The sequence below is a fragment of the Leptonotus elevatus genome, chromosome 9 (genome assembly GCF_054856555.1).
Source record: "Leptonotus elevatus isolate MCC_2025b chromosome 9, RoL_Lele_1.0, whole genome shotgun sequence".
In the NCBI taxonomy this organism is placed as follows: Eukaryota; Metazoa; Chordata; class Actinopteri; order Syngnathiformes; family Syngnathidae; genus Leptonotus; species Leptonotus elevatus.
The window spans coordinates 21,792,456-21,812,381 of NC_141247.1; the positions used below are offsets into that span (position 1 = coordinate 21,792,456).

The following is a 19,926-nucleotide window of genomic DNA, read 5'->3' on the forward strand; positions in this document are numbered from 1 at the left end:
ACTAGTGGGGCAGCATAGAACATCATATTGTCGAGAATATTTTGGGGGGGGTGGACTTTCCCTAATGTTGAATGCTGATCCCGCGTTCCCTTGCCAGGCGCAGACGGGTTGATGGGCATCTACTTATTCATGATCGGGGCGTACGACCTGAAGTTCCGCGGCGAGTACAACCGGCACGCCCAAGCCTGGATGGACAGCGGCCAGTGCCAGGTGATCGGCTCACTGGCCATGCTGTCCACCGAGGTGTCGGTCCTGCTGCTCACCTACCTGACTCTGGAGAAGTACATCTGCATCGTGTACCCCTTCCGCTATCTGACGCCGGGTTGGCGCCGTACCGTGACGGTGCTCCTGGGCATCTGGATGTTCGGCTTCATGGTGGCCTTCCTTCCCCTGGCCTTCAAGGGGCTCTTCCGGAACTTCTACGGCACCAACGGCGTGTGCTTCCCGTTGCACTCGGAGCAGCCCGAGACGCTCTGGGCGCACGTTTACTCCATTGCCATCTTTCTGGGTGAGTCTAGTGGGGGGGGGAGGTGGGTAGGGTTCGGGATTCAAGGGTACATTATTAAGGCAAATTTATGATATCAGAGATGGTTGTAATTGTAAGAGTTAACTCTTTTAATGGATTGTGATTTGGCTGTTACCCATCTGTTGTCTTTTTCTCGTTACGGTCACACTTCCTGCCAATCAGATGGGATTTGACGAGATTTGGCTGACGCGTGATTTCATGGAGTGTGTCTGTCTCTACTGCCCCCTACAGGGCTGAACCTGGTGGCGTTCCTGATCATCGTGCTGGCATACGCAAGCATGTTCTACAACATCCAGCGCACGGGTACGCAGGCCACCAAGTACAGCAATCACATCAAGAAGGAGGTGACCATCGCCAAACGCTTCTTCTCCATCGTCATCACAGACTCGCTTTGCTGGATCCCTATTTTCATACTCAAGATCCTGTCGCTGCTGCAGGTGGAGATTCCCGGTATGAGTATGCCGCACACTTTGTGTACTGTACTGTGTTAGACTTGGGTCTTCTACAGAGATGGGAAATCCAACAGAAAGGCAGATTTTTTTACTTTCCGGACCTGGACTTCTCATCTCTGGTCTTCTTTGTGGCTAAAATTCGCATTACAATGGAAAGGAAACTAGAGGGTTTCAAGAGTTTGTTTTTCAAGGGTTTGTGTTTTAGGGTTTTAAGGATTGGTGTTATGTTGCATTCGAGGATGGTCGGAAGTCGGATATATCAGAGATTTTTCCCAGTTCCGACCTGAAAGCGTTTAAGGTGAAAATAAACAACCAAAATGGTGGATAGTGAATTTTTTTTATTTATTTTGGTCCTCAAAACTAATTTTGACCACCACCAAACGTGTCATAGCAATCCGCCTGTTTTTTTGTTTTTTGTTAGTTTTTTTGTTTGTTTGGTTTTTTTTGGGCGGGAGGGGGGTGGGGGGGGGTCTCTCGCCGTAAAGCTCCGCTTCTCTGCTTTCAGAAGCTGTTAGAATTACGTTGCTAGCGCAAACGGTTCAGGAGTTACGGTGATTTGAAAAACATGCTTATTTTCCTGTCAGGGACAACAGGTTCGTATTTTGGGGGTTAAAGATTAGTGTTGGGGGCGGGGCTTTACACAAGAAATCAACCTTTCAAACAAACCAAAACATTTCTTGTCAATATTATGTTACATGGGACCTGACTAGTCTAAACATGACATTCTGATTAATATTACATTTGTGGAATATAAGTTATGAAGCAAAATCCAGTCGTTTTTATCCATCTCAGGGGGCGGCCATTTTGCCCCTTGCTGTCGACTGATGATGACATCAAAGGGTCAACGGCCAGTCACAGCTCACCTGTTTTCTGAAGCTGAGCTGTGATTGGTTGTTACCTGAGACCTGAGAAACTGTGATGTCATTTTCACTCAACAGCAAGTGGCAAAATGGCCGCCTTCTGATATTGGTGCAAACTATTGGATTTTGCTGCTTAACTCATATTCCACTAATGCAGTATTAACAAGAATACCACATTTAGACTAGTGGGGCTTTTTGGGTTGACTTCCCCTTTAAGGGTTAAGGTTAGGGTTTTCCATGTTATGTAGATTTAGTTTTTTTTTTTTTTTTTAAGGATTAGTGTTGGGGCTGTAAGTGTTTGTGTTATGTTTTTTAAGCATTAGTGTAAGTGCTTTAAGTGTTTGTTTTGAGTGTTTGGCAGATGTGTCTTCACTGTCCTAAAGGGCCTCTTTTCCTTTCAAGAACTACTTTCAGTATGTTCGCATCAGTTTGCGGCATTAGCTGGAGTGCTAATTTATACCAGCCGCGCTTCCTAATGAGAACCCCTGTTGGGATGTGAGAGATTCATTTGGTGGCTAAATTGCTTTTGAGTCAAGTGCTTCCGTCGAGGGATCCGCCAAAGCAAACAGTAGAAAAACCTCTCGGGGTAACGGTTAGGTCCATATTTATTCCCCCTAATTAGCTTATGGTGCCACCTCCTTTGTCTTTTCCCCCTATAGGCACAATTACCTCGTGGGTGGTCATATTCATCCTGCCCATCAACAGCGCCCTCAACCCCATCCTTTACACGCTGACCACCCGTCCCTTCAAGGAAACTCTGACGCAAGTGTGGGCCAACTACCGGCAGCGGAGGCCGGCGGTGGCCAGCCACCCCATCCATCAGCCCTCGCTCACCTGGCAGGAAATGTGGCCCCTGCATGACTCCAGCCCGGCGGTGGGGGGCCGCCGAGACGGCGCTGACGCAGCCCCCTCCAAGGTAGCCAACCTCGCAGAAAATGACAACGGTGGTCCCATGTGAATCCGCTACGAGTGTGTACAATTGACCTCCGCCAAGGCTGACCAATTCTGACCATGTGTCAAATTTGCAGGTCAACTTGCATACATGACAGCAAGTCAGAAAAATATCAGGGAAATATCAACCCTATCACAGCACAGCTAGTTCATTGTCCGATTTTTGTACATTTTCGTACCAATCTTGCAGGCGTCACAGCGCAGGGATGACGGCATTAAGTGTGTTAAGTAGCAGAAAGAAAATGTGATTTCTGTTCAGTTCACTGTGGCCTTGGACAAGTAGGACGTTTTATCATAATTATTGAATTGGTTTGCGAAGCAAGGACAGAAGCTCACCAACTCAGACTAATTTTTCTAATGTAGAATCTAGTGTGCGTGTTGGACCTTGGTAAATAAAAAAAAAACTGAATGAATGTGTGTTTTCCCCCCAAAAGCATCCGTGTACAGGTTACAACAAACCCCTTAAAATGACATGAAAGAAAAAATGTTAAAAGCTTTGTGTTCCTTCGCAAACCTTTCATCTTAGGAGGTCCATAGGGTACAATAGGCGGATACAATCAGAACTGGCAAATCCAGGTCCAGAAAGTAAAAACCCTGCTTTGGCTTTAGCCCCTGATGCTAGCTAGCTCCCTAGCAGGTAAACGAGCACAATGGGAGCTAGCTAGGGAGCTAGCTAGCTAGCACCTGAAAGTAAAAATCCTGCCACAGTTTGCTAGCTAGCTCCCATGTTTACCTCTGGACTTGGATTTGCCACCTCTGGATACAATGAGTAGAATGATGAATTTGCTCCAGACTCATAAAACCTCTATCAACTGTACAGGTAATGGTTATTTTGCGGGTCAAATTGACCCATGGATAAAATGTCTTCTGCTGGCCTTTTGGTTGTTCTTTTATTCTGTTTTATAATTTTTTATTATTATTATTATGTTTGCATTGAAGTCCTTAAATGACAAAATGTGAGACAGGTCACACTGACCCATGGATAAGTACCACAATTAATCAATTTTAAAATTATAATAAAAAAATTAATTACAATTAAAATTAAAAAAGAGAATAAACTTTTTAAAAAGTTTTTTTTTTTGCTGTCCTCATTATTTTCTTCTTTTTCTTCTTTTTATTATATTTATAGTTTTAATATTATTTATTAGTTACACAGTGTGTACATTTGGTTGTAGCAGAATTGACCAATTGATGATTTTTATTTATTTATTTATACAGTATGTGCCGGTATATGTTTTTTAAATGCTGATAAAACTTCGACCTCTTTTTTTCTTCTTTATATTATATTTGTTTTGAAAATAACTAAGGTCACATGGCTCACCATTTTTTGGGGTGTACCACAAATTGCCCTTAAAAAAGGAAATAAAAATAAAATACTAGTTTGAATATGTAATTTTTCATGTATGATCTCAAAATTGACAATTTATTTTATAATCCTATTCCAAAATGTTGTTTAATATATAGATAAAAACTATTTTACTGTTCTTATTTTTAATTTATTTATTTGTTTCATTAGATTTTTTTTAAAAGTTATTATTGTTTTTGAAAATGACAAACCTAAAGTAAATTCAAGCAGCAGCTACCTCGCCTTGTTGGAATGCTTCCACAGCAACCTTGAAGGAACATTTTGACAAAACTGTAAATTTTAGTGATATTTTAGTTAATTTTAGTGCTTTAAATGGAGTCTGTCCAATATAATCCATAATAAACTGCAGGTCCAAAATGATTGACAAAGCTTGTCAAATTAAAATGAAATGAAAAATTACATTTTGGTGACTCGCTTTGTTGGTCATGTTGTCAACCGATTTTCCTCAAACTTTCAGGGATTACATCGTGTCATAATCATAGAATGAGATCACTATGGATTTTGAATTGTGTTGTTATTTTTTGGGAAATTATATACATAGGAATGGTGCCATAATTGGATTATTTGATAGCAACAACAAGGAAGATACACTAAGAAAAAAATGAATGGAACAATCTAATTAAACATCCATTTTCTGAAAGTACATTAACCCAGTACTAATAATTCAATAGTTAAAAAAAAAAAAAAAAAGCTTGTTGAGAATGCCCCAAATTGTCCATTTTTTTAACTGGTATTAAATTAACTACAAATTCAATTAAATAAATTGTTTAAAAAAAAAAAATTCAAATTTTATTTTAAGTAACGTTCCAAATATGGTTAATTTTCTACAGATTCCACTACATTGCTTATTATTGCTTTCCAAATGAGTACATACAATTTTATGACAATTTTATGGGATATTTGGTTGCATTTCCCAGCTGGTCTGGGCTTTGACTATGGACTCATAAACACACAACATATTTTTACATCTGTCACGACATTAGATGCTTTGCTCTCACCATATGCATTTCAAAGAATTCCTATGGAAATCTTTTTTTCCTGCGAGACTGTAAATATAAACATTTGTTGCTGATGTCCTCTCATGTATGAGATTTGTCATTTTACTGTACTGTATGTGCCTGTATGACTGTTTATTTGCTTGATCTTGAATTAATGTAAATGTTTGTGGAATTGTCGATGGAATTTATTTAGATATTGTCTTAAATGTGCCATAAATTACAATTGATAAGAAATTGTGTCCTCATTTTTAATTGAAACTATTCCATCATAGGGTTTGTGGAACATAATTTCTCAGCATCGGCTCATTCACAATTTATGATAGCACACTAGCCTCAAGGCTAAATTGACCATGTCTGAAGTTGAAATATTTCATTGATTCTATTCTATTTTTTTAAATAATTAGGCAGTGCCTCAGTGATCACGTTGACTATGTTAGAATTCCCCTTAAAGCTATTTACCCTGTATTCTCAATCACTTTCACTTGGTCGAATGAGGAATAAATGTCAAATAAAACAAGTTTATATGTTTATGTTATCTTTTTATTTTTTTTATTTTTAGGGTTTATGGCAAACCTGATTTAGAAACAAATCACTGAAATCCCTTTACAGGGGTTTTAGGGACTTTATTTAGCTCAGGAAATGTTCTCAAATCAATTATTTTATTCAAAAATATTCTCTGTACTGTACATTGATGTGTATTGTGTGCCCCACCACTGGGTTTGCCTTCGGGCCCCATGACTAAATAACAAATACAATAATAATAATGATTATTTCTTCTTCTTCTTCTTTTTTTTTTTTTTTTACTTTATTGAGAATTACAATGTACACGAACAATACAGAATACAAGGATGTAAAGTTTACCAAACAAAATACAAGGACGTTAGGAAAAACAAAACAAAAAACAAATAAAACCTCATAAAAACAACAAAAAGAAAAGCTTGAAGTTATTTTCTGAACATGAATCACAGCATTTAGTATTTACATAGTATTCTGGTCCAAATAGCTTTCGGGTCCAGGTACATTAACAAAAGCTTTTTCAACACCGCAAAATGTGGTCATTGATTGATTGATTGATTTGCAAATTTTACATAGTGAATATGAAACTTAAAAGAAGGTTGATAACGTGAACTTTATCTAAATCCAGTTTGCCAAAATTACGTAGCCAAAAACGAAGTTTCATTACTAAATACTAATCAATAAATGAATGAATAAATAAATACATGTATAAATAGATAAATAAATAAAATAATACTGTACCTTGCACGCGTCATGGCGCTGTTTACAAACGTACCCAGGTTTGCACATGCGCAGTTCGTTCGAGATTTGCCCCACACTCCTCCTTAATGGCAGTATTATGAGACTTGTGTCCCCAGCGTGTCGACTGTACCCGCTTACATAAACTAAGTTTTCGGTCACTCCGGGACAACTTTAGGCTTCTCTTGTCCACATAAGAGGAGACGTGAGCAGAGACTGACCAGCTGTGACGAGATGTTCCCAGCTAGCAGATACTCGAGTAAAGGTACGTGTTTGGCTAGCAGCAAGTTTACCTAATTCGTTGTTAATTCGCCGAGACTTGCGCGCAAACCTCGTTTTAGATTCTTAAATTGCTCTCTTTCGTGTTATAACATTTATTTTACGTTGTGTCCTTGTATGCGAAGTTCACAGAAATGCTGCTGCCCGTGTTAGCATTAGCGTCTATTTTAGCAGCAAGCTAAAATGTAGGCTAAAGTTCATTGGGAATATAGGTCACTTTTACTCAATTTTGCTACACGTATAGTGTTTTTAAAATTGAAATGTGCTTATCATGTTATCCATAAAATAGTTCGTTTCTTGGTTGAAGTTTGTGATCATTATTTTTTTAGTCAACTTAAAATTAGCCTCAGCAGGCTAATGTAAAGTTTTGCAGTGTGGTCGTCATGTAATCCTGTTCATTTGCAACATATATTCTTCTTATATCGGCCTCTTTGCACTCAATGTCTGTAATTCTTTCAGTTAGTTGTAATAACACTTTAACAATCACTGTTTTGTTTTTTTAAAGCTTTCAAACCAGTCCTTATATTGTCAGTTAATTGAATGCATAACCAACATAGAGCTCAGTTAATATTTAACCTGTCATAACTTAATGTAGGTTATCTGTTTTTGTGGGTTTTGTCGACAGGTTAAGTTACATGTGGTTGAGTTGCAAACCGTGCATGTTGCAATTGCCCTTTTCCAAATTTGATCAGAATCGTAATCCCTCTCTATACTTGCTTCATGAGGTGGCCTCTACATAAAAATAAAATAAATAAAACATTCTTTCAAAGTTACCATTTTGCGGATCACAGGCAGATTCTCCGCAGTATCTTTTCATGGCTTGTTGTCAACAATCGTCGAAGGGGGTTGGTGCCAACCTCTGCACGCCTGATCTCGTATTTCATTACACTATCATACATCATCATTAGTTGTTGTTGTCCTTGGATGCTCGCGTCATGTTTTTTTTTTAATATATATATACATTGCTCTCGGAAGACTTATGAGACTCAAAATAGCCCCTGTTCATAAAATGGCTCCCCCTGATCCAATTGGCAAGCAGTTGGATGGCTCTTGACTGTTCTTCTCCACCTGCAGCCCACAGATGTATCAGGGCTTTGAAGACGGTGCAAGGAGACCACACGTCACCTCAGCTGTACACGACGTTACACAGACGGCGCTGCTCCTCGGCGTCCTCCACGCCTCGCATCACAACACACTACACCGTACGCCCCCGGGACAAAGATCCAAGATGGGAAGGTCAGTTATTGTCATTTTCACAAGTCCATTTTCAGTTAAAAGTGCATCTTTTTAACTCATTCACTGCCATTGACGGCTATAGATGTCAAAAAATCATTTTTAACTATTTCTATTAGTTTAAAATGTTTTTCTACTTTTGTTAACAAGAGTATTTTTTATTGGGAGTTAACTAGTGAAGTTAAGATGAAAAATGTTATTCGCCTGACGCCTCGAATTTTTTATTATCTTTAAGTCGCGTCAGGCGAATACAATTTTAAATTGTGATTAATCGCATGACTTCAATAGTTAACTCACGATTAATCAAACATTTCATATCTGTTCTAAATGTACAATAAAAAAATCTAGGTTTTCAAACTCTTGTTAACAAAAGTGGAAAAAATGTTAAACTAATATAAATAGTTCAAATGAATTTTTGACGTCTATAGCCGTCAATGGCAGTGAATGAGTTAAACAGCCTCTTTTAATTATCAGACTTAATTTTTTTATATTGCATAATTTCATTAATTAATCAATACACGGTACACGGCTTGAAAGTTTTGTGAGAGACTATTTTATTCCAACGTCTATTAATCAATCAATCAATTAATTCGGGAGTGTTTTGTTTTAGTTTTTTTAAATTTCCAGGCATTCACTAACGATGGCAAGTTCTCTGGTTTATCCCACTGTCACAGTCCACAGTCCATATCATTGCATTATTTAACACAAGCCTGTGGCCAAGTTGATGTAATGAGCTGTCAGTCATTCAGCCTAAGCGCAGTGAGGTTCGAAGAGCCGTCAGTGACGCACTTGTCGTCCTCAGGCGTGGAAATGGAAAGGTTCGCGGATGAGGCTGACGTGGTGATCGTTGGCGGGGGTCCCGCCGGTCTGTCAGCCGCCATTCGTCTCAAGCAGCTGGCTAATGAGCAGGAGAAGGAGCTGCGCGTGTGCTTAGTGGAGAAGGCATCACAGATGGGGGCGCACACGCTGTCGGGGGCCTGCCTGGAGCCCAGCGCTCTCCACGAACTCTTCCCCGACTGGAAGGAACGAGGGGTGAGCTTCTGACGCCCACTTCATTTTTTTCATACAACTTGTGTTCAAGTCTTTTCCCAACATCTCTGCTGAATTCACATATCAGTTCATTTAAAACCCTAATTCCTGTCTTGAACCCATACTGTGAAAGACTAACCCTACTTAATACCGTAGCCAGGCTTTTGAATGTGCCTTTTTTCTTCAAGTGGGTTGGGAAAAAAAAGTAAATAATAGCAAATGTATTATAATTTTTTTTTTTTATAATTCTGTTTTTATTTAATATTTTTAACCATGTTGTAAAATGTGCATTCTGTCTGAGTCTGCTGCTGGTGTATGGACGACCAAAACTGCCAAAATTAAAAATTAATGAATGAATACAAGTAAAAATAAAAACAGATATAAAAATATAATTAAAAATATTTAATAATTTTAATATACAAAATTTAATATAAATGGAAAAAATAAAAAAACTAGATTGATATATATCCATAAATAAAAGTAAAATCAAATACTAAAATAAAAAAACAAAATTCAAAAAATAAATATATAAATACAATTCTGCTCTGCTCTCACATTTATTTATTTCATGCTGCATGCTTTCATGCTATACCTGTATATCCATGTTGTTGTTTTTATTTCCATTTATATTAATTGTTTTGTATTTTCATTTTTTAATTATATATTTTGTATCCTTTTTTATTTTCACTTTAATTTCATTATTTATTTATTTGTAATTTTGGCAGTTTTGGTCCTCCAAAATGGTAAATCCGTCAAAAGAATAAACTCCAAACCATGTTCCATTGAATGTTTAAACACTTTTCCATTGACCTCAAGCTGTGCCTGTTCTTGCATATGATCATCGTCTTAAGATAAATGTCAGTGTGTCTCCTCTCTTTCTCTTGCCTCAGGCTCCTCTCGACACACCAGTGACTGAGGATGTCTTCAACATTTTGACAGAGAAGCACAGGATCCCCGTTCCCATGTTGCCAGGTACACTTCATGAGAAAATCTCATGTTGGTGCTAAAATGCCTATTAAAAAAAAAAGTCAAAGTAATTTTGTTTGTGTGACAGGTCTTCCCATGAGGAACCATGGCAACTACATAGTACGCCTGGGCAATTTTGTCCGCTGGCTGGGAGAACAGGCCGAGGAGCTCGGAGTGGAGTTGTATCCCGGTTATGCCGCTTCCGAGGTCACAGTGACACCGATTTGAAGGCTTTTGATAATTACTTAAAGCATCAAAAAACATCAATCATGCAATTACGATGACCCACAATATTGTGGTCACTTTGTCCATACAAATGTGGCAAAAAAAACAAAAATTTAAACCGTATGTTTTGAAACCTTCAGGCTGACTTTGATGCTTTTTTTTCCCCTATTGTAATTTGAAACCATAAACCTTGTTTGAAACCTTAACCAAGACTTGAAATCTCGACTTAAAACGTGAACCCAGACTTGAAGCCCTAACCTAAATTTGAAATCATACTTTGAAACCCTAACTCGGACCTCAAACTTGAAATGCCAACCCTCTCTCACATCCCAACTTTGAAACTATAACCCCAACTTTGATCTATTTGAAACCCTTGTCCATTTTGTTAAAGTCTAAACCAGGATTGAAAGCCTAATTTGAAATGCTAAACCTGGTTTAAAACCCTAATCTTTCTTAAATGCCTACTTTGAAGCCATAACGCTGAAACCCTATCCATTGTGTGAAACAAAACAAAAAAAACTCAGGCTTGATGCCATCATTTCAAACCCTAACCATAGTTTGATATGCTAACCCAGAATTTTAAATCCTGTTTTGAAACCTTATTTGTGTTTTAACTGTAAAATCCTCGTCCACTCTCCAAGCCACTCTAAAACCCATACCCGGGCTTGAAACCCTTATTACAAACCCCTAACCCTAAATTGCTAACCTAGGCTTAAAACTGTAGCTCCATTTTGAATCCCTAACTTTCTAACCTTACTCCAGGCTTGAATCTATCATCCAGTTTTGAAGCCCTTATTTGAACCCCTACCCTAACCCTATTTTAATTTGGAATAGATATTTAAAACTATTTATTATTATTATTTTTTTACTTTGTCTATCTTGTACGCTGAAGGTTTTGTTCCACGAAGACGGAAGCGTCAAAGGAGTCGCCACCAACGACGTCGGCATCGCCAAAGACGGCTCACCAAAGGTACCATAGAAGCACGGGAGCGTCAAATTCTATTGGCCGTGTATGGAATTGTGATCAATGAGCATGTGTGTTCAGGACACCTTTGAGCGGGGGATGGAGCTCCACGCTAAGGTGACGTTGTTCGGAGAGGGATGTCACGGCCATCTCGCCAAGCAGCTCTACAAGCGCCTCAACCTGCGTGAAGACTGCCAGCCGCAGACGTACGCCATCGGACTCAAGGAGGTAACCCACACCAATGCAGCTTAGAAGTCACGCAGTTTAATTCTCAACGCAACTTTATTTATAGAGGGCTTTAAAAGTAAAAAATCACATATAAATCATTAGGGGTGTGTTAAAAAAAATCGATTCGGCAATATATCGCGATATTACAGCACACAATTCTCTCGTATCGATTCATATGCAGCCAAATCGATTTTTAAAGATCAATTTTTGATGTTTGCTGTTCGAACATGAAACTGATTCCAACCTGTTTGTTAAATGCAGTGGCTCAGTTATAAGCCTGAAGTACATTTTCATACAAATCTTACAGTGTACATGTACAAGTTTACTGATTAGTATTTTCAAAATGTTAGTTTAAAAAAAAAAATCGCAATAATTGACTTATAGATTCGTATCAAGATTAATCTGTATCGAATCGTGATACAGATTGAATCGCAAGGTACTAGGCAATTCACACCCCTATAAATCATATATAAAAACAAAGACAGTTAAAACAATAAATGAATAACATAAAAACAACGCCAAGGGATAAAAATGTGTTTTAAGACGCATACATGCAGGATAAGAGCTGACATTCACAAATATAAATATTAGGGGTGTCAAAATTAGTGTGTTCATTTAAAGTTCCTTTAACGCCACTCATTTTTTTGGCGCGCGATTGATCAAAATTTAGCAGTCGTAACGTTTTACAATAATAATGCATATATTGTAGAAAACACAAAACTTGGAGATGGTCACAGTCCAATGGGAAGTTTGTGACTATCGATGCACAGAATACAAATATCTGTGAGTGATGCAATACAACACTCGTTATTGGGTGTTACGCAATAGCAACAAGCTGGAGTGCAACTCCATAAGGCTGATGAAAAGGCATGCATGTAGTCTCTTTTCATGCCAGTGCCTTACATGCACATTGCCAACTCAGCAGTAATGTCGTCCTTTGCATGATGATGGCTATTTTTTTGCGCGTGTGTTTGTTTTAGGTGTGGACCATCGACGAGAAGAAGTGGCGTCCCGGCCGAGTGGAGCATTCGGTGGGCTGGCCTCTTAACAGGAACACGTACGGCGGTTCCTTCCTGTATCACCTCAACGAAGGAGAGCCTCTGGTGGCTCTGGGCTTCGTGGTGAGTTGGATTTTGCCTTTCCGTTTCCTAACCTCTTCTGAGACAAGGCACATATTTCATGAGAAAAATCTTGCAGCACTACCATCACACAAATTGGCACAAAGCATATACAGTAGATATAAAAAGTCTACACACCCCTGTTCAAATGCTAAATTAAAGCCAGGCGAAATGATTTCAAAAATGATTCCCACCATTAATTAATGTGACCTATAACATGTAAAACTCATGTTTTCAAGAGGGGAAGTAAAATGATTGTTTTGCACAGGTGGGTCTGGACTACTCCAACCCTTACCTGAACCCCTTCCGGGAGTTCCAGCGGTGGAAGCATCACCCCTACGTCGCACGCACGCTGGAGGGAGGCAACAGGATCGGGTACGGAGCCCGCGCCCTGAACGAGGGCGGCTTCCAGGTAAGTTTTGAGTTATGGAGAGAGAAAAAAAAACTCATTTGGAAGCTCCAGAATTCCCTATTAGGAGCTTGTTAAAGAACAAAGGCTGGAATTTGCCCAAAATGTCCCCTTCTCATGCTGCTATGAAAGGGAAAGTCAACTCCCAATTATTATTATTTTTTGGGACAAGAATGTGTTCTATGCAGCCCCATTAGTCTAAATATTGGGGTGTGAATGTTTGACTGTCTCACGATTCGATTCCGATTTTTGTGTCTGCAATCCAATTGGGGATCGATTTTCGATTCTGAACTATTTTTGATTCAAAATGATTTGATCGACAATGATTTCTGCTTCAATTTATAGATGTGTTAAAGAATCATCATGATCTACTCCAGTCTGACTCGCTAATGCCAACTAGCACGCTACTCGTGGCACTTTTATCACTCAAAAGAACAGCTATTCACATAAAACGCTTCAGGAATGTTTACAGAGAAGCATGTTGTTAACATTACTCACCGGCATATGCTCTTCCCACGCTGCAAAAAACTTGTATTGGCATAATTTGATCGTGACTTTTTCCTTCTTCTCTCTAATATGGCTACATCTTAAGTGTATCAGAATGCATGGAACCACACTGCCCCAAATGGCCAAATCGTGTACAACATGAACAGCACTTCCAATAAAAGCACACACAAACAAGGGCAAGACAGTATAAAATACTTTAAATAAAATTGATTCTGAATCGTATTCAATGAAAATTGCAATTTTTTGGGGCACAGCCCTACTAAATATGGTATTCTGGTTATTATTGTTAGTGAAATATGAGTTAAGCAGCGAAATCCAGCCGTTTTTATCCATCTCAGGAGGCGGCCATTTTGCCACTTGCTGTCGACTGAAGATGACAACACACTTGCTCAGGTCTCAGGTAACAACCAATCACAGCGCAGCTTCAGAAAACAGGTCAGCTGTGATTGGTTGTTGACTGAGCCCTGAGCAACTGTGATGTCATCTTCAGTCGACAGTAATTGGCAAAATGGCTGCCCACTGGATTTTGCTTTACAACTTATATTCCACAAATGTAATATTAATCAGAATGTCATATTTAAACTAGTGAGGTCACATATAACATTTTATTGACAAGAAATGTTTGGGTGACTTCCATTTTAAGTATTGTGTTACTTTGTGAAACTTAAGCTAAAATGGCTGCTTCAGCCCCCCCACAAACTTTTGTCCCTCTTCTCATCCCGGCTTAGTCAGTCCCTAAACTGACGTTCCCGGGCGGCCTCCTGATTGGCTGCAGCCCCGGCTTCATGAACGTGCCAAAAATCAAAGGTACACATACGGCCATGAAGAGCGGCATGCTGGCCGCGGAGGCCATTTTCCCGCGAGTGATGGCAGCCGCCGAGGGTGGCGAGTCGGAGACGGCAGGTATGAAAGACGGGTACAATTGAGGTTCACAGACCAGTGAAGAATGTATATTAGATGGCCGTTGAATACTGTGTTAACATGGTACATTAGAGGTACAAGTATCATGAGATGCACACGTTAAGAGTTGTAAATTGGGCCCATTAGGTCTGCACGTTCCCGAGTATGCCGAGGCCCTGAAGGCGTCGTGGGTGTGGAAGGAGCTCCACGCCGTGAGGAACATCCGTCCGTCCTTCCACAACTACTTCGGTCTGTACGGCGGCATGGTCTACACGGGGATCTTCTACTGGATCCTGAGGGGCAAAGAGCCATGGACGCTCAAACACTGCGGTGAGTCAACATTTGCGCAAATGCCGTACCAGCTCGTCTCATCTGGTTTTGCCGTGCGTCAGGCCGCGACGCCGACCAGCTGAAACCGGCCAAGGACTGCACGCCCATCGAGTACCCCAAGCCCGACGGGAAGATCAGCTTTGACCTGCTGTCCTCTGTGGCGCTCAGTGGCACCAACCACGAAGGAGACCAGCCCGCACACCTTACCCTCATGAACGACAGCGTGCCCGTCGACAGGAACCTCGGCATCTACGACGGGCCCGAGCAGCGCTTCTGCCCGGCGGGTAATTCCTTATATTAGTGTATTTTGGGGTGACGCGTACTGTAGCACGCCTGGAACATAATTTCAAGAAAAAAAATGGGAACACTGTATAGTATTACGTTAGATTAAATGTAGGCTGGGTTTTAAAAAAAATTATAATTGACATCAAATCGATTTTCCTTTTCATGAATTTGATCTCATTTTACCATAAATTCTTAAGAAAATTGAATTTTAAAGGCCTTTTTTTTGGTATCTTACTGTTCTTGAAATTTACTGTTGATGACATGAATTTTAAAGTAACTCTAACCACAGCCAATTATTGAATTAGAATTAGGAAAATAATGTCATCTCATCCTTGCTGATGTCATTGTTTACAAAATTTACTTTGATTAAAATGTGTTTTCTCATGTCCTTGACATTTAAGAATTGATGTTACATAATTAATCCATCAGTTTGAACTGAATTGACTAGAATCAGAAAACAAACCTAAATTTAATCGAACTGAACTCTTGTTAATCGAAATCTAATCGATTGAGCAAATTCAAATTGATACCCAGCCCTAATTAACTCATTCGCTCCCAAAACTATATAAAAACATTCTATTTTAAATATTGCAAAGGTCCCAAAAAACGTTTTTTATGCTAGAGCATACAGAAGGCTTTTATGCATCCTCTGACCTGATAATGAAGCAGGTGGCTGCAGAGCATAAGAGATCAACCAGGGCCATATTGCAACAGCTCTTTTCCCCAGTGTTTTGTGAATAATGATGAAACAGAAATATACTTCTTTTTTTCTTTTTTTTCTGGTGAAAGAAGAGACTAATCTTTCTTTTGGTAGGTTCCATGTTTTTATAGCAATAGAACACAAAATTCTATGGACCTTGCAAAATCTGTCAAAATCCAGTAAAACAGCCGGGAGTGAAGGGGGTTGCTTCAGTGAAAATGGCTGGGAGTGAATGAGTAAAATGTCATAACATTAAATATCTTAATCTCGAACCTGGTCTTTTCTCAGGCGTGTACGAGTACGTTCCCGTGGAATCGGGCGACGGCATGCGGCTACAGATTAACGCTCAGAACTGCGTACACTGCAAGACGTGCGATATCAAGGACCCCAGCCAGAACATCAACTGGGTGGTCCCGGAGGGCGGGGGCGGACCTGCCTACAACGGAATGTAACTAAACGGCCACCATTTGAGGAACATACGGTAAACTTGAACCAAGACTGAATGAATATTCAGGGGCCTCTCGCCAGTAAAAATAAAATAAAAATGTGCCTTCTGTTGCTCTTATACAGTCAAAAGTTTAGATATGTGTGTTCGCATTTTTGACTGGTAGTGTATATGTAGTAACTATGAACACAAATCATGTTTAAAGAGCCTGGATTTTATTAATTTATGACACTACTGCAACAACAAAAATGAGTCTGAATGTGCCATTTGCATAAAGTGGCCTTCAAGTAAATTAAATATGGACTTCAAGTGTTCTTGATAAGTTAACATTTATTCCAGGTACATTGTGTTGTACTGTACATAATGTCACATCAGTGAATAAACTACTTGACTGTTCTGAACTGGCTGTGGGCCTTGTGATGCATTCCAAGGACAATGCTACAAAAAGGGCGACGGCAGTCAGTGTACAAAAACGACTTCAGGATGAGGTTTGTTACATGAGGAGGCAGGTCGAGTGGTGCGGTGCGTTCAGGCAAACATTTTGGCATAGATTTTCTTCTCTCTCTCCTTTTCCTGCTGGACGTGGAGCTGCACACGTTTCATCTCGTTGCTGATGGCTGTCGGGGAAAGCAAGCTAAGGTTTTAGTACACGGAGGGTAGCACTCACGCTCGAGTTAACCACTTTGATGTTGTGGGGCACTAAATGTGAATCGGCTACAGTAGGTGTGCATAAATACGGTACATTACAGGTGCAGACCTGATTATTACGATTGGTGCGTTCAATGTGGTGTGTTAATTTCGCAGTTTGTCAACAAGGACCGGAACGCTCACCTTTGTCCTCTGGAGCGATTCCCTGAGCTGTCTTCAGATCAGACTGCAAGTAAAATTGACAACTTAGCATAGCACGTAGCATTAGCATCCAGCTACGTATCATGCTTATAGAATGTTACCATGGCTTGGCTGTACTCCTTGAGGCCCTGCCATGCCTGAGCCCTACGGAAAAGAGCCTTGGTGTTGCCTTTGTCCAGCTCCAGAGCCTACAAATGCATAATGCCACATATGTTGTGAGCACAATCATGGTGTAATGGCGCCATCTAGTGGAAGAGTCGGTCAACACCGGACCTCGTTGCAGCTGTCCAGAGCCTCCTGCCACATCTGCAGCTTTAGTTTGCAGGCTGCCGTGTTGAGGTAGCAGCTGAGCACGGCAGGGTGCAGCTTCTTTTGCGCCGGAGACTCCTCGCCTTCGTCCTCCAAAACGTCGCCGCACATTTCCAAATACCTGTAGAAAGAAGCATAGAATAGATGCCATATTGTCTTTATATAACAATAGTAACTAGTGGTGGTTTTATAGTAAGACTTGAAACCTGAGGGCTTTGCTGTATTTGGTGACAGCAGCATTCCAGTCTTGACTCTTAAAAAGGTTGTTTCCAACCTTCTTAATGTCCTCGGCCACTGATACAACTTTGTCCGCCTGGGGGGGAAAAACTTAATAGTAATCCATTTTCGAGGGAAACTGAATTAGCAAAGTGCAACATGTTGTTTTATGGGATTAATATGTGCTACAAAATTGAATTCATCTAAATGAGAATTTGTCCACTTCATAGAAATATGATGTCAAAGAAAAGCAAGTTAACAGTAGACTTAAATAAAATGAGTTATCTATTGGCTAAAATGCCGTGTTAAATAAAATAAAAAAATACATTTGGATAATGTTTTAAAGTAGCAATTACATTAAATTAATACAAATTATATGCTAAAATTAAAAAAGTGTTAGTGCCATTTGCACACGTTTACGTAAAAAAAGTTGAATAAAAGTGGAAAAATTTAAATAAACTAAAAACTTTCATAAATAATCACTCTTTTTTGTTTTTACACTTACATCTTTGAAGTCAACATCCGAGTCCTCGGGAAAGTCGTGGTGGGCGTCCCCCGTGCCGTCGCAGGGGGCGGCGCCCCAGCCGTCGCCATTCTTGTGCTCGCCACAGTCGGCAATCACGCAAGGCTTGAAAAGAGAAACGTCAGAAGTTGCATTTCTGACGTTTTTGAGACGGTTCCAACGTCGCGGCGCTGTCCGTCATTTACCTTGACGGGAGCGTCGTCGTTGGTGTCGATGCCCTCCAGCATTTTGACCACGCCCATCCCCTTGAGCACCTGTCCAAAGACCACGTGCTTGTCGTCCAGGTGCGGGGTGGGCACCGTGGTGATGAAAAACTGCGAGCCGTTGGTGTTGGGCCCTGCGTTGGCCATACTCAGTAGGCCCACTTGGTCGTGCTGACAACGTGCACGGAATGCCACATTGTAGTTATGTAATTGTAATTATAATTATAACACAAAAAAATTGAACAGATTTGTGGGGCGGGCAATTGTGTTTTAAATATTTGGTGACGCCGTGTTCTTTTTCTTCACCTTGTAGTGAAAGTTTTCATCCTCAAACTTCTCCCCATAGATGCTCTCGCCACCGGTGCCGTTCTGGTTGGAGAAGTCGCCTCCCTGGATCATGAACTTCTTAATAACTGTCAACAAAAGTCAACATGTAGTCCAAATATAAAAACACAAGACATCAGGATGAATACGCCACTTACTTCTGTGAAAGGGACATCCTTTGAAGTGTAGAGGTTTCCCCGTGGATTTCCCTAGGCCTTTCTCTCCTGTGCAGAGGGCTCGGAAGTTCTCTGCCGTCTTGGGAGTGATGTCAGCCAACAGCTCAAAAACAATTCGGCCGGCTAAGGAAATACAAAAATAAATGTCAAATCTGCCACTGCAGTCCCAAGAGTTACTTTCAAATATAGCCCCGTTTAGACTTGGCACCTTGTGGAAGCTATTTAGCTAACAACAGTTTTATTAACGGAATGGTTTGCATTGGTGGAACACTGCCCTAGCATTCGTCTACTTTTTTTTTTATAATGCAAATCTCGAATTGAGCCTGACTCACTTGAACCTCAATAACTGATCAGTTAAAAAAATATCACTTACTGCATAGATAATTATTATAGAATAAATTATAATTACTGTAACTTTTATAATAGTCACAAAATAGCACAAATAATTGTGTGTATATTGCTAGCTCAATTAGCATTATTACTTGCTAAATTATTCAAACGCACATGGCGTGTGTACGAAATGCTCGAAACTCAGTATCTACTTCCATAAAAAGGTACAGGCAAACATGAATAAGCCAATAAACCAATATAACATAAATACTAGTTTATATATTTGCCACATTAACACTTACGTTCATCAAGTTTATTGGTGCAGCACGAGCGATGCTAAGCTAACAAGGCTAGCTGCAACTGCGACATTTACCACAATTTTAAATTAAACTTAAAAAGTCTTACCTCTAGCGCCGTCGATGTCTACGTCGAAGAAAACGCGAGGGTTTTCAGGATTGGTCGGCTTGTTGGTGGGCATCGGGTGAGACATTTTTGCAACACTTTATTGAACCGTTAGCCTGTGCTAAGTTAGCTACACTGCAGCCGGCCGGTGTGTCTGGAAGGGGGGTAAGTGCTGGAAATATTCCGGAAGTGACGACAGATCCGATAAGGGCCGTCAAAATAAGAGCTATACTTCAATTTTGAAATTTGATTTGGTTGTTTAAATGTGTTACTGTAACCGTGATTACATACACAGGGAATAACTTTCACACAAATAATATACATAATTTTCAAGACATGCTCGGTGTAAATTAACACGTAACACAACTGGTCCATCTGTCAATATATTTTGGTGTTAGAAAAAAAAGAACATAAGTAGGAGTGAATAGTAAAAATTCAGTGTCTGCTGGTCAATGGCCATTTTGCTGTCAGACTTGTTTTTGGGGTTTCTGCATGACGGGCATCTTCTTTCGTGCTGCTCTGGCATCAGGAAATAGATTTTACTACTGTATTTATGTTGAATTTAACAT

The 19,926-nt window shown here is 40.0% G+C and overlaps 3 protein-coding genes across 6 annotated transcripts in view; 2 read left to right on the plus strand and 1 right to left on the minus strand.

Annotated features, from left to right (window-relative positions):
- Window positions 1-5,609, plus strand: part of rxfp1 (relaxin family peptide receptor 1) — a 43,183-nt gene extending 37,574 nt beyond the window's left edge. For all 4 annotated transcript variants that reach the window (XM_086084107.1, XM_086084105.1, XM_086084108.1 and 1 more), the window contains 3 exons: window positions 98-508; window positions 758-976; window positions 2,498-5,609. In XM_086084107.1, the coding sequence (XP_085940233.1) occupies window positions 98-508; window positions 758-976; window positions 2,498-2,796 (929 nt within the window). In that variant the 3' untranslated portion in view covers window positions 2,797-5,609. The remainder of the gene's footprint in view (window positions 1-97; window positions 509-757; window positions 977-2,497) is intronic.
- An 860-nt stretch (window positions 5,610-6,469) lies between these two features.
- On the plus strand, window positions 6,470-16,426 carry etfdh (electron transfer flavoprotein dehydrogenase). The gene is made up of 13 exons (XM_086084109.1): window positions 6,470-6,672; window positions 7,761-7,922; window positions 8,722-8,951; window positions 9,839-9,920; window positions 10,003-10,121; window positions 11,032-11,109; window positions 11,185-11,331; window positions 12,312-12,452; window positions 12,718-12,861; window positions 14,094-14,268; window positions 14,413-14,595; window positions 14,658-14,879; window positions 15,869-16,426. The coding sequence occupies exons 1-13, from the start codon at window positions 6,642-6,644 to the stop codon at window positions 16,030-16,032; spliced, it is 1,878 nt and encodes a 625-aa protein (XP_085940235.1). The 5' UTR covers window positions 6,470-6,641; the 3' UTR covers window positions 16,033-16,426.
- Window positions 16,219-19,902, minus strand: ppid (peptidylprolyl isomerase D). Its single transcript, XM_086084110.1, has 10 exons — window positions 19,361-19,902; window positions 18,608-18,748; window positions 18,432-18,538; window positions 18,108-18,296; window positions 17,905-18,027; window positions 17,390-17,496; window positions 17,148-17,304; window positions 16,976-17,062; window positions 16,857-16,899; window positions 16,219-16,642 (listed from the first exon to the last, which is right to left on the minus strand). The coding sequence occupies exons 1-10, from the start codon at window positions 19,443-19,445 to the stop codon at window positions 16,554-16,556; spliced, it is 1,128 nt and encodes a 375-aa protein (XP_085940236.1). The 5' UTR covers window positions 19,446-19,902; the 3' UTR covers window positions 16,219-16,553.
- Window positions 19,903-19,926: the final 24 nt, after the last annotated feature.